Source organism: Odocoileus virginianus, chromosome 15, assembly GCF_023699985.2.
Source record: "Odocoileus virginianus isolate 20LAN1187 ecotype Illinois chromosome 15, Ovbor_1.2, whole genome shotgun sequence".
Classification (NCBI taxonomy): domain Eukaryota; kingdom Metazoa; phylum Chordata; class Mammalia; order Artiodactyla; family Cervidae; genus Odocoileus; species Odocoileus virginianus.
Window position 1 is genome coordinate 58,270,896 of NC_069688.1, and position 12,080 is coordinate 58,282,975.

At 39.2% G+C, this 12,080-nt stretch overlaps 1 protein-coding gene and 1 long non-coding RNA gene across 2 annotated transcripts in view; one reads left to right on the forward strand and one right to left on the reverse strand.

Moving 5' to 3' along the window:
* Window positions 1-12,080, forward strand: part of PIP4P2 (phosphatidylinositol-4,5-bisphosphate 4-phosphatase 2) — a 64,410-nt gene that overhangs the window by 31,137 nt on the left and 21,193 nt on the right. The window contains exons 3-4 of the mRNA XM_020870010.2: window positions 5,646-5,752; window positions 6,990-7,113. Of these exons, the coding sequence (XP_020725669.2) occupies window positions 5,646-5,752; window positions 6,990-7,113 (231 nt within the window). The remainder of the gene's footprint in view (window positions 1-5,645; window positions 5,753-6,989; window positions 7,114-12,080) is intronic.
* The window catches only part of LOC110122491 (uncharacterized), a 67,850-nt gene that overhangs the window by 21,400 nt on the left and 34,370 nt on the right, over window positions 1-12,080 (reverse strand). The gene's annotated exons all lie outside the window — the stretch shown is intronic.

The window sequence follows — 12,080 nt, forward strand, 5'->3', positions numbered from 1 at the left end:
TCACAATTATTTATATTTCTTTGCTTGTTAGGGGTAGTAATCATATAAAGTGTTAGTTGCTCAGTCGTGTCCAACTCTTTGCCACCTCAAGGACTGTAGCCTGCCAGGCTCCTCTGTCCACAAAATACTCTAGGCAAGAACACTAGAGTGGGCTGCCATTCCCTTCTCCAGGGGATCTTTCCAACACAGCGATCAAACCTGGGTCTACCTGCATTGCAGGCAGATCCTTTACCGTCTTAATGGGAGAAAGCGAAGAGGAATTAAAGAACCTCTTGATGAAGGTGAAAGAGGAGAGTGAGAAAGCTGGCTTAAAATTCACCATTCAAAAAACTAAGATCATGGCATCTGGTCCCATCACTTCATGGCAAATAGATGGGGGAAAAATGGAAACAGTGACAGACTTGATTTTCTTGGGCTCCAAAATTACTGTGGATGGTGACTGCAGCCATGTAATTAAGACACTTGCTTCTTGGAAGAAAAACTATGAGAAACCTAGACAGCATATTTAAAAAAGCAGACACATCGCTTTGCCAACAAAGGTCCCTCTAGTCAAAGCTGTGGTTTTTCCAGTATTCATGTAAGGAGGTGAGAGTTGGATCATAAAGACGTCTGAGCACCAAAGAATTGGTGCGTTTGAACTGTGGTGTTGGAGAAAACTCTTGAGAGTCCCTTGGACAGCAAGGGGATCAAACCAGTCCATCCTTAAGAAAATCAGCTCTGAATTTTCATTGTAAGGACTGATGCTAAAGCCTAAACTCCAATATTTTGGCCACCTGATGCTGAGAGCTGACTCATTGGGAAAGACCCTGATGCTGGGAAAGATTGAAGGCAGGAGGAGAAGGGAATGAGATGAGGATGAGACAGAGGATGAGATGGTTGGATGGCATCATTGATTCGATGGGCTTGAGTTTGAGCAAACTCGGAGACAGTAAAAGACAGGGAAGCCTGGTGTGCTGCAGTCCAAGGGGTCACAAACAGTCAGACACGTCTGAGTTACTGAACAACAACAAATCATATAAAAATTCCAGCCCAATTTTATGTCCAGAAGTAGCTTATTATAGCCGAATTTTATTGATCCAGTATGAACTCATCACTTCAAAGAGCCAGATTTAGGCTGTTGGTTAAATCCACAGTGACACATCTATCAGAGGAATTGCTATCTCTGGCAGCTGTAGCCTTATGAAATCTATTTCTTATAAAATGAAACTTGAAAGTCGAAATTGCTTCTTGATCCATAGGCTGCAGAATGGATGTTGTGTTAGCAGGCGTGAAAAACAACTTAATTTTATTGTACATCTTTGTAAGAGCTCTTGGGTGACCAGGTACATTATCAATAGGAGGTAACATCTTGAAAGGAATTTTTTTTTCAGCATTAGGCATCAACAATGGACTTAAAATGTTCAATAAACCATACTGTAAATAGATGTGCTCTCATCCAGACTTTGTTCTAGTGGCAGTGCAGTTTTAGCATAATTCTTTAAGGGCCCTAGGATTTTCAGAACGGTAAATGAGCATTGGCTTCGTCTTAAAGTCACCAGCTGCATTAGCCCCTAACAAGAGAGTCAGCCTGTCCTTTGAAGCTTTGAATCAGGCACTGATTTCTCTTTTTTGTCTGTGAAGATCCTAGATGACATGTTTCTCCTATACAGGGAAGAAGAAAATATGTTGAAACTATGTTGTTTAGTGTAGCTGCTTTCATTAATTAGCTTAACTAGATCTTCTGAATAGCTTGCTGCAGTTTCTACATCAGAACTTGTTACTTTAGCTTGCAATTTTTTTTTTACTGAAGTATGATTTACAATGTTGTGTTAGTTTGAAAGTGAAAGTCACTCAGTTGTGTCCAACTCTTTGTGACCCTATGGACTGTAGAGTCCATGGAATTCTCCAGGCCACAATAGTGGAGTGGGTAGCCTTTCCCTTCTCCAGGGGATCTTCCTGACCCAGGAATCGAACCGGGGTCTCCGGCATTGCAGGGGGATTCTTTACCAGCTGAGCTACTTTGAAGTGTATAGCAAAGTGATTCATATATATATATATAATTTTTCATCTTCATTTACCTTATAGGTTATTATAAAATATTGAGTGTATTCCCTGTGCTATCCAGTTGGTACTCATTGCTTATCTGTTTTGTATATGGTATGTATGTGTGTTTAATCCAGAACTCCTAATTTACCCTTCATTCCTCCACCTTTTCCACTTTGATGACCATAAGTTTGCTTTCTATGTCTATGGGTCTATTTACATTTTGCATATAACTTCATTTGTATCATTTTTTTCAGATTCCATGTACAAGCAATAATATATGATATGGGTCTTTTTTTTTGCCTGACATTTCACTTAGAATGATAATGTTGTCTAGGGCCATCCATATGGCTGCATATGGCACTATTTATTCTTTTTTATGACTGGGTAATATTCCATTGTCAGTCAGTCAGTTGCTCAGTCATGTCCCACCAGGCTCCTCTGTCCATGGAATTCTCCAGGCAAGAATACTGGAGTGGATTGCCATTCCCTTCTCCAGGGAATCTTCCCAACACATGGAGAACCCCTGGTTCAATCCAGTATAGAACCCGAATTTCCTGCCTTGCAGGGAGATTGTTTACTGTCTGAGGCACCAAGGAAGCTCTGTCAACATGTTTACTTAATGGTAAATATGCATTTAGAGAAATTAACACAAATTCTGGTTCTTGATACTTTATATTGTATAGCAATATATTCTGAATATTTTAGATTGTCAGATTCTATTATAGTTTAATAAATTACAGTTGACTTATTGATAACTTATACATATTTCTACCAAGGTTATTTACTTAAAATTTTTAAATCTTAAAAAAAAATACATGTTGCAGACTTACAGAAAGCTAGAAAAATAATAGTACATAGTATGGAGCATCCCCATAGGGTAGGCTCTTTACCCACATTCTGTAAATATTGATATTTTACAAAGTAGCTTTCTCTCTCCAAATAAATAAATAATTTTTTCAGAACCTTTTAAGGTAATTGTGGACATGGTGCACTTCAACCCCTGAACATTTTAATGAGAATTTCCTTAAAAAAATAAAAAGAGCTTTCACTTATATAATTATAGTAAGTTATAAAATCAGAGATAAACATTGATATAATGCTGTTATCTAATCTTTTGACTTAATTCATGATTTTTTTAATATTTATTTTTATTTATTTATTTGGCTGTACTGGGTCTCAGTTGTAACACACAGGACCTTTAGTTGTGCATGTGGGATCTAGGTCCCTGGCCAGTTATCAAATCCCAGCTCTGTGCATTGGGGGTGCAGAGTCTTAGCCACTGGACTGCTGGGAATATCCCAGGTTAGTTCATATTTGCCCAATTGTTTCAGTGAAAAAAGAAAATCGGATCCAGAAGTCAATTAAAAATTATTTTAAAATTTTAAATGTATTTAACATATTATGTAACATCTAGATATAATAAATATAAATATATTTAATATTATTAAAATTATAAAAATATATAAAAATTATATATTGCATTTGGTTATCATGTTTCTTTAATCTTCCTTAATCAGAAATTTAGTCTTTGTCTTCTATTGCCTTGACAGTTTTGAAGAGTATAGGTAAGATATTCCGTAGAATGTTCCTTGTTTGGGTTTGTCTGATGCTCTCTCATGATTAGAAGCAGGTTATACACCTTTGGCAAGTATGCCGCAGGAGTGGTGTTCTGTTCCTCTCACTGCAGCATAGCTTATTTACTTTAACAAGCTTATATCCTAGTAATGAAAGGAGTGTTTTCTTTAGTGTTACTTAGTCTAGCTTTTAACTTCACTGTGAAGAAATACTAGCATTAAGAGCTGTAATAAGTTTCAAACTTGTTATGTGCTTCTCTTCCCCTATTATTCTTGAACTGGCTTTCCTCAGACATGTGCAGAAACCCCTGGCCAGGCAGATGGATGACCCTGTCTTGTGAACTTCAAATGGAAGACAATTCCAGGCCAATACAAACTAATTTTGAAACATGCCCTTCATAATTCAATCTCTGCAGTCCCCCAGATTTTATAGAGTGTTTCCAAATACTTGAGCTGTTTAAAATCACTTATGATTCATCACTAATTATTAGAGAAATACACATCAAAACTACAATGAGGTACCACTTCATACCAGTCAGAATGGCCATTATTAAAAAGACTACAAATAATAATTGCTGAAGAGGGTATGGAGAAAAAGGGACCCTCATGCACTGTTTGGAGAAGGCAATGGTCACCCACTCCAGTGCTCTTGCCTGGACAATCCCATGGACGGAGGAGCCTGGTGGGCTGCAGTCCATGGGGTCGCTAGGAGTCGGACACGACTGAGCGACTTCACTTTCACTTTTCCCTTTCATGCACTGGAGAAGGAAATGGCAACCCACTCTGGTGTTCTTGCCTGGAGAATCCCAGGGATGGCGGAGCCTGGTGGGCTGCCATCTATGGGGTCACACAGAGTTGGACACGACTGAAGCGACTTAGCAGCAGCAGCAGCATGCACTGTTAGTAGGAATGGAAACTGGTGCAGCCACTGTGGAAAAGAGTGTGGGAGGTTCCTCAAAAAAAAAACTAAAAGCAGAGTTGCCATATGATCGAGCAGTTCTACTCTTGGGCAAATATCTGCACACATATCTGAATTGGAAAGGTTCAACAGCAGCACTGCTCACCATAGCCAAGACACGGAAACAGCCTAAATGTCCACTGACGGATGGATGCAGAAGATGTGAGATGTACAAATATCTAGACCTAGAGATTATCACACTAAGGGAAGTAAGTCAGAAGGACAAAGACAAATACCATATGACACCATTTACATGTGGAGAGTCTAAGATATGATACAGACAAAGCTACCTACAAAGCAGAAATAGACTCACAGACATCCAGGACAGACTTGTGGTTGTCAGAGGGCAGGGGGTCGGGGAGGGACGGACTGGCAGGTTGGGACTAGCAGATGCGAACTCTTAGGTCCAGCAGGGGTCCCGAGCATCCCTAGCCCCTGGGCCATGGGCGGGGCTGGTCTGTGGCCGGTCACCGGGCCAGGCTGCAGGAGGTGAGTGGGGGCAGAGTGAGCACAGTTCCGTCGGTATTTGCAGCTGCCCCCCGTCGCTCACATCACTGCCTGAATCCCACCCCTTGTCAGATCAGCAGCAGGATAATAAATGTAATACACCTGAAACATCTGGCACTGCGCACCTCCCCCCGACCCCCACCCTGCCCGGTCTGTGGAGTAGTTGCCTTCCACAAAACGAGTCCCTGGTACCAAAAAGGATGGGGACCTCTGATATATACGATGGATACACAAGGCACTACTGTATAGCAACAAGGATTGTATTCAATAGTCTGTCAATAAACCATGATGGAATAGATATGAAACATTCCATCAACAAACCATGATGGAATAGAATATGAAAAAGAATATATATATGTATGACTGAGTCACTTTGTTGTACAGTGGAAGTTAGTGCAATGTTGCAAATCAACTATATTTCAATAAAATAAATCATTTATGATGTAATTTTCCTTAATCTGTACTTTGGTAGAACTATGTGGAGCCTTAGATTTTTAGGATTCATTTCCTTTTTATACACAAACAAGCTTTGGCAATCTGTGCTTCAGTTTATTTGCTTTGTATTTTCTTCTCTTATCTAGCCAATCAAAAATCCCCCAACAGGGAAGAAATATGTTAGATGCCCTTGTAACTGTCTCCTCATTTGTAAGGACACATCACGGCGAATAGGATGTCCAAGACCCAACTGGTAAGACATAAAGATCCATCTGTTCACTCATTTGTTCATTTGACAAGTGCTTATTAAAGATTGATTATGTGGCAGGTTTTGTTCTAAACAGAGTCTTTATCCTCAAAGTAATTATAAGACCTACAGTATTTTTTCTTTGTTAAAGGAATGATACTGCTTAGTTTGAAATTAATGGTTACAGGTATTCATAAACTCCTATTCTTGAATGAACAATGTTATATAACTAATACACTGTAATAAATCAGTGACTCATTATATTTAATTAAAAATAACCAATTAGTTTATCTTTGAATCTTTGACATATTTCATCTTAATTTGGAAGTGTTTTAGTAATCATGTGTACTTTACTGCGTGTTCATATACTAGTCTGTGCTAAGTGTGAGTGAGTGAGTAAAGTCGTGTCCAACTCTGTGCGACCCCATGGACTGTAGCCCACCAGGCTCCTCTGTCCATGGGATTTTCCAGGCATGGATACTGGAGAGGGTTGCCGTTTCCTTCTCCAGGAGATCTTCCTGACCCAGGGATTGAACCCAAATCTCCCCCACCGTAGGCAGATGCTTTACCATCTGAGCCACCAGGGAAGTCCTTGCTAAGTATAATCTACACAATAAATTCTGTAGTTATTTGCCCCTGCCAAATGCATATGGAAGTGCCCAAACAGGAGTATATCAAAACCTTAACTGTATTTTTTCCCTGTGATTTCTGTTGTCTTGAATGTTAGTTAGTTGAAACCCTATCTAACGGTAACTTGGGAAACAGAAAGGAAAGGAGCCTACCATTTTCTTTTCTGTCCAACTCTTATGAAATAGATATTAAGGAGTACCAGCCTACCCAGAAAATTTTGGTTTGACTCAGCACTTTGGTATCTTCATGGCACACATATAAATGTTAATGTAAAATATTTTAACTTCTTTAGTCTTTTATCAAACTCAAGTTGTCTTCCTAGATAGGATAAGATAAGATAAGGTAAGATGAGGAATAAGTTTGAAATTATATGGAGCAGTTAAATGGTTCCTAAGATGATTTGATTAGGTCCAGTTCCATCTTGTTTTGTTACTTTAAAAATACTGACTATTGCTATTTTCTATGATTTTGGCCCTAAAAGCTGAAACTTAATTAATTTATAAGCAAGTTTATCTTATTTTCAATGCTATATCACATGTTTGGGCCCTACATTGTAGGTTTTGCCCTCTCTCCATTTGTGGGATAATGAGGTTTTCCCTTTCTCTTTCCGCAGTAGACGCATAATTAACCTTGGCCCAGTAATGCTTATTTCTGAAGAGCAGCCCGCTCAACCTGCATTGCCCGTCCAACCAGAAGGTACAAGGGTCGTGTGTGGGCACTGTGGAAACACATTCCTGGTATGTAACAAGACATTTGTCAGAAGCATCGATCTCTTCAATGTAGGTCATGATCACACAGATTTGACCACTGCTTGAAGTCTTATAGTTTGGTCCAAGTGCGAATTGACCAAAGGATTAAAATAAAGCCTTTTTTAAAGAAAGATAGTTAATCAGAACTGCAGTTAAAAATATACTGCATTATTTGTAAATTACATATAAGGTAATTTATATGACTTAATTACATATAAGATAATTTATATTATCTGACTTATTCATTTGCAAAAAGGGCCTCTCTGGATAGGTCAATAATAAACAAGCACCTTGTCCTCTAGGCAGAGCAACTTGGGTATCTTGGCTTAGTGAACAATTGAATCTACCTCCTACCCTCACCTCCTTCAGTTCAGTTCAGTTCAGTCACTCAGTCGTGTCCAACTCTTTACAACCCCATGAATCGCAGCACACCAGGCCTCCCTGTCCATCACCAACTCCCGGAGTTTACTCAAACTCATGTCAATTGAGTCGGTGATGCCATCCAGCCATCTCATCCTCTGTCATCCCCTTCTCCTCCTGCCCCCGATTCCTCCCAGCATCAGGGTCTTTTCCAATGAGTCAACTCTTCGCATGAGGTGGCCAAAGGATTGGAGTTTCAGCCTCACCATCACTCCTTCCAGTGAACACCCAGGACTGATCTCCTCCAGGATGGACTGGTTGGATTTCCTTGCAGTCCAAGGGACTCTCAAGAGTCTTCTCCAACACCACAGTTCAAAAGCATCAATTTTTCAGTGCTAAGCTTTCTTCACAGTCCAACTCTCACATCCATACATGACCACTGGAAAAACCATAGCCTTGACTAGATGGACCTTTTTTGGCAAAGTAATGTCTCTGCTTTTTAATATACTCTCTAGGTTGATCATAACTTTCCTTCCAAGGAGTAAGCGTCTTTTAATTTCATGGCTACAATCACCATCTGCAGTGATTTGGGAGCCCCCAAAAAAGTCTGACACTGTTTCCACTGTTTCCCCATCTATTTCCCATGAAGTGATAGGACCAGATGCCATGATCTTCTTTTTTGAATGTTGAGCTTTAAGCCAGCTTTTTCACTCTCCTCTTTCACTTTCATCAAGAGGCTTTTTAGTTTGTCTTCACTTTCGGCCATAAGGGTGGGGTCATCTGCATATCTGAGGTTATTGATATTTCTCCCGGCAATCTTGATTCCAGCTTGTGCTTCATCCAGCCCAGCGTTTCTCACCTCCTTAGTAGAGCACAAAACATACAGTCTCAGGCAGTGGCCTTGCTTGATTCTAGATTCAAGAAATATTCTTATTATAATTTATCAAAATTTTTCTGATTTTTAAATATGAAACTTGAAGTTAAAGGAATAAACTCAGTTCGTTTCAGTTCAGTCTCTCAGTCCAACTCTTTGCAACCTCATGGGCTGCAGCATGCCAGGCTTCCCTGTCCATCACCAATGCCCAGAACTTGCTCAAACTCATGTCCATTGAGTCAGTGATGCCATCTAACCATCACATCCTCTGTCATCCCCTTCTCCTCCTGCCTTCAATCTTTCCCAGAATCAAGGTCTTTTCCAGTGAGTCAGTTCTTCACATTGGAGTTTCAGCTTCAGCATCAGTCCCTCCAATGAGTATTCAGTACTGATTTCCTTTAGGATTGACTGGTTTGATCTCCTTGCAGTCCAAGGGACTCTCAAGAGTCTTCTCTACCACCACAGTTCAAAAGCATCAGTTCTTTGGAACTCAGCCTTCTTTATGATCCAATTCTCACCTCTATACATGACTACTGGAAAAACCGTAACTTTGAGTATACGGACCTTTATTGGTAAAGTAATGTCTCTGCTTTTTAATATGCTATCTAGGTTTCTCATAGCTTTTCTTCCAAGGAGCAAGTATCTTTTAATTTCATGGCTGCACTTACCATCTTCAGTGATTTTGGAGTCCCCCAAAATAAAGTCTGTCCTGTTTCCATTGTTTCCAAATCTATTTGCCATGAAGTGATGGGACCGGATGCCATGATCTTCTTTTTTGAATGTTGAGTTTTTAGCTAGCTTTTTCACTCTCCTAATTCACCTTCACTGAGGCTCTTTAGTTCCTCTTCACTTTCTGCCATAAGGGTGGTGTCATCTGCATATCTGAGGTTACTGATATTTCTCCCAGCAATCTTGATTCCGGCTTGTGCTTCATCCAGCCCTGCATTTTGCATGATGTACTCTGCATATAAATTAAATAAGTAGGCTGACAATATACAGCCCTGATGTATTTCTCTCCCCATTTTAAACCAGTCCGTTGTTCCATGTCCGGTTCTAACTATTGCTTCTTGACCTGCATACAGGTTTCATAGGAGGCAGGTAAGATGCTCTGGTATTCCCATCTCTTTAATAATTTTGCACAGTTTGTTGTGATCCACACAGTTAAAGACTTTAATGTAGTCAATGAAGCAGAAGGTGATGTTTTTCTGGAATTCTCTTGCTTTTTCTATGATCCAGTGGATGTTGGAAATTTGATCTCTGGTTCCTCTGTCTTTTCTAAATCCAGGTTGAACATCTGTAAGTTCTTGGTACACATACTGTTGAAGCCTCTCAGAGAATTTTGAGCAATACTCTGCTAGCATGTGAAATGAGTGCAGTTGTGTGGTAGTTGGAGCATTCTTTGGCATTGCCTTTCTTTGGGATTGGAATGAAAACTGATCTCTTCCAGTCCTGTGGCCACTGCTGAGTTTTCCAAGTTTGCTGACATATTGAGTGCAGCACTTTCACAGTTTCATCTTTTTAGGATTTGAAATAGCTCAACTGGAATTCTATCACCTCCTCTAGCTTTGTTCATAGTGATACTTCATAAGGCCCATTTGACTTCACATTCCAGGATGTCTGGCTCTAGGTGAGTGATCACACCATCATGATTATCTGTGTCATGAAGATCTTTTTGGTACAGTTCTTCTGTGTATTCTTGCCACCTCTTCTTAATACCTTCTGCTTCTGTTAGGTCCATACCATTTCTGTCCTTTATCGAACCCATCTTTGCATGAAATGTTCCCTTGGTATCTCTAACTTTCTTGAAGAGATCTCTAGTCTTTTCCATTCTATTGTTCTCCTCTATTTCTTTGCACTAATCCCTGAGGAAGTCTTTCTTATCTCTCCTTGCTATTCTTTGGAACTCTGCGTTCAGATGGGTATATCTTTCCCTTTCTCCTTTGCCTTTTCCTTCTCTTCTTTTCTCAACTACTTATAAGGCCTCCTCAGACAGCCATTTTGCCTTTTTGCATTTCTTTTTCTTGGTGATAGTTTTGATCATCACCTCCTGTACAGTGTCCCAAACCTACATCCATAGTTCTTCCTTGGGTTATCCAAATCCTTGACATGGATAATCCTTATAAACCACACTATAAGTGAGCTGACTTCAGTTGTTCAAAAATAAATATTGAGTGTGTACCAGACACTGGGTTACATGCTTGGGAAACAGGAAAGTGCTGTCTCTGACCTCATGGGATTTTCCAATAATAGCAGGAGAAAGACAGTTAAAACAGGAATTATGTGAAATCTATTTAGGCTACGGCAGAGAAATACAGAATGTTCTCAGGGTATATACAGAAACATCTAGGCTAGATGAAGTGACATTATCCTAAGAGTAATGGAAAGCTAAAGCAGAGATTTATAATTAAGATGTATTTGTGGATGTTATTTATAAAATTGACTGCATATGGGCAAGTCTGAAGAAACATAAGATATTTAGGCTTTATTATTCAGAAAAATGATGACAGTGGTTATGAATAGCATAAAAAATTTGAGAGAGAATTTGCCAAACTGATATTATGATAGATAAGGGAATGAGAAAAAAATAAAATTAAAGGCAACTGTTACAAAGCTTTATATTTAATTTTTGGAATCATCTAGAAATGAATTCTAGAAAATGATCTAAGTTAAGAGGTTAGATAGATGTAGGTGACATGACTTTATACATTTATGCATAAAAAATTGGGGGTTTAAATATTTTCCCCTCAGAAGAAAATCACTAAATTTTCTGTAAGCCAGAAATGAACTTCTAACTTACTTAACATTCAGTGCAAGCACGTGAATCTTATTAGCATAGTAATTATGATTTTAAAATTTTATGTCTTTGGCAGGAAAGGGTGTTTTGGGTTCACACCCATGGTATTTAAAGATGATTTCAAAATTCCCAGAAAACAAAGTTTTTCGCGATTAAGAGAACACAGTACATACCTTTAGGGTGGCTATTAACCTTTGAGAGTTTCAGACTAATGAGAGATGCTGAGGGTTACAAAGAATAAACTCTCCATTCTCCCTTGAGAACTTCAGCTCGTCCTTACTATTATGCCAATCCAAGTAATCTTAGATTCTCTGTAGTAGTCTTTGTCCTTCAAACTTTTATCTAACAGGATAATTCATCTACTTATTCCATACCTTGTTTCAGCCTTGGTTTACAAGGCCCAGTACAAGTTACAAAGTCCAGTAGCTTTGAAAATAAAACATGCAAAATCAAGGAGATGAAAACTAAGGCAGAAATATGATGAAGTCATATATAAGAATATAAGTATGCATAATAGTCCTGTGCAGTTGTTAAAATTAGACTGGATTTCAGCAGTGAGCCTTATATGGTTGGAAAGACTGAGGGCAGGAGGAGAAGGGGACGACATAGGATGAGATGGTTAGATGGCATCATTGACTTGGTGGACTCCAGGAGTTGGTGATGGACAGGGAGGCCTGGCGTGCTGCAGTTCATGGGGTCACAAAGAGTCGGACACGACTGAGCGACTGAACTGAACTGAACTTGTATGGTTAATGAAAAGAGGAAAACATGATCTATTACAAGATATTTGTGATATTTTCTGAAAAGTTCCCAGCTTTTACTGGAATACTGAGACCTAACAGAAAATCATTCCCATGGATTAAAAGTATAATGGACTGTGTCCTCAATGATATTTTTCATTTATAACAAATAATGTAATACAGTATA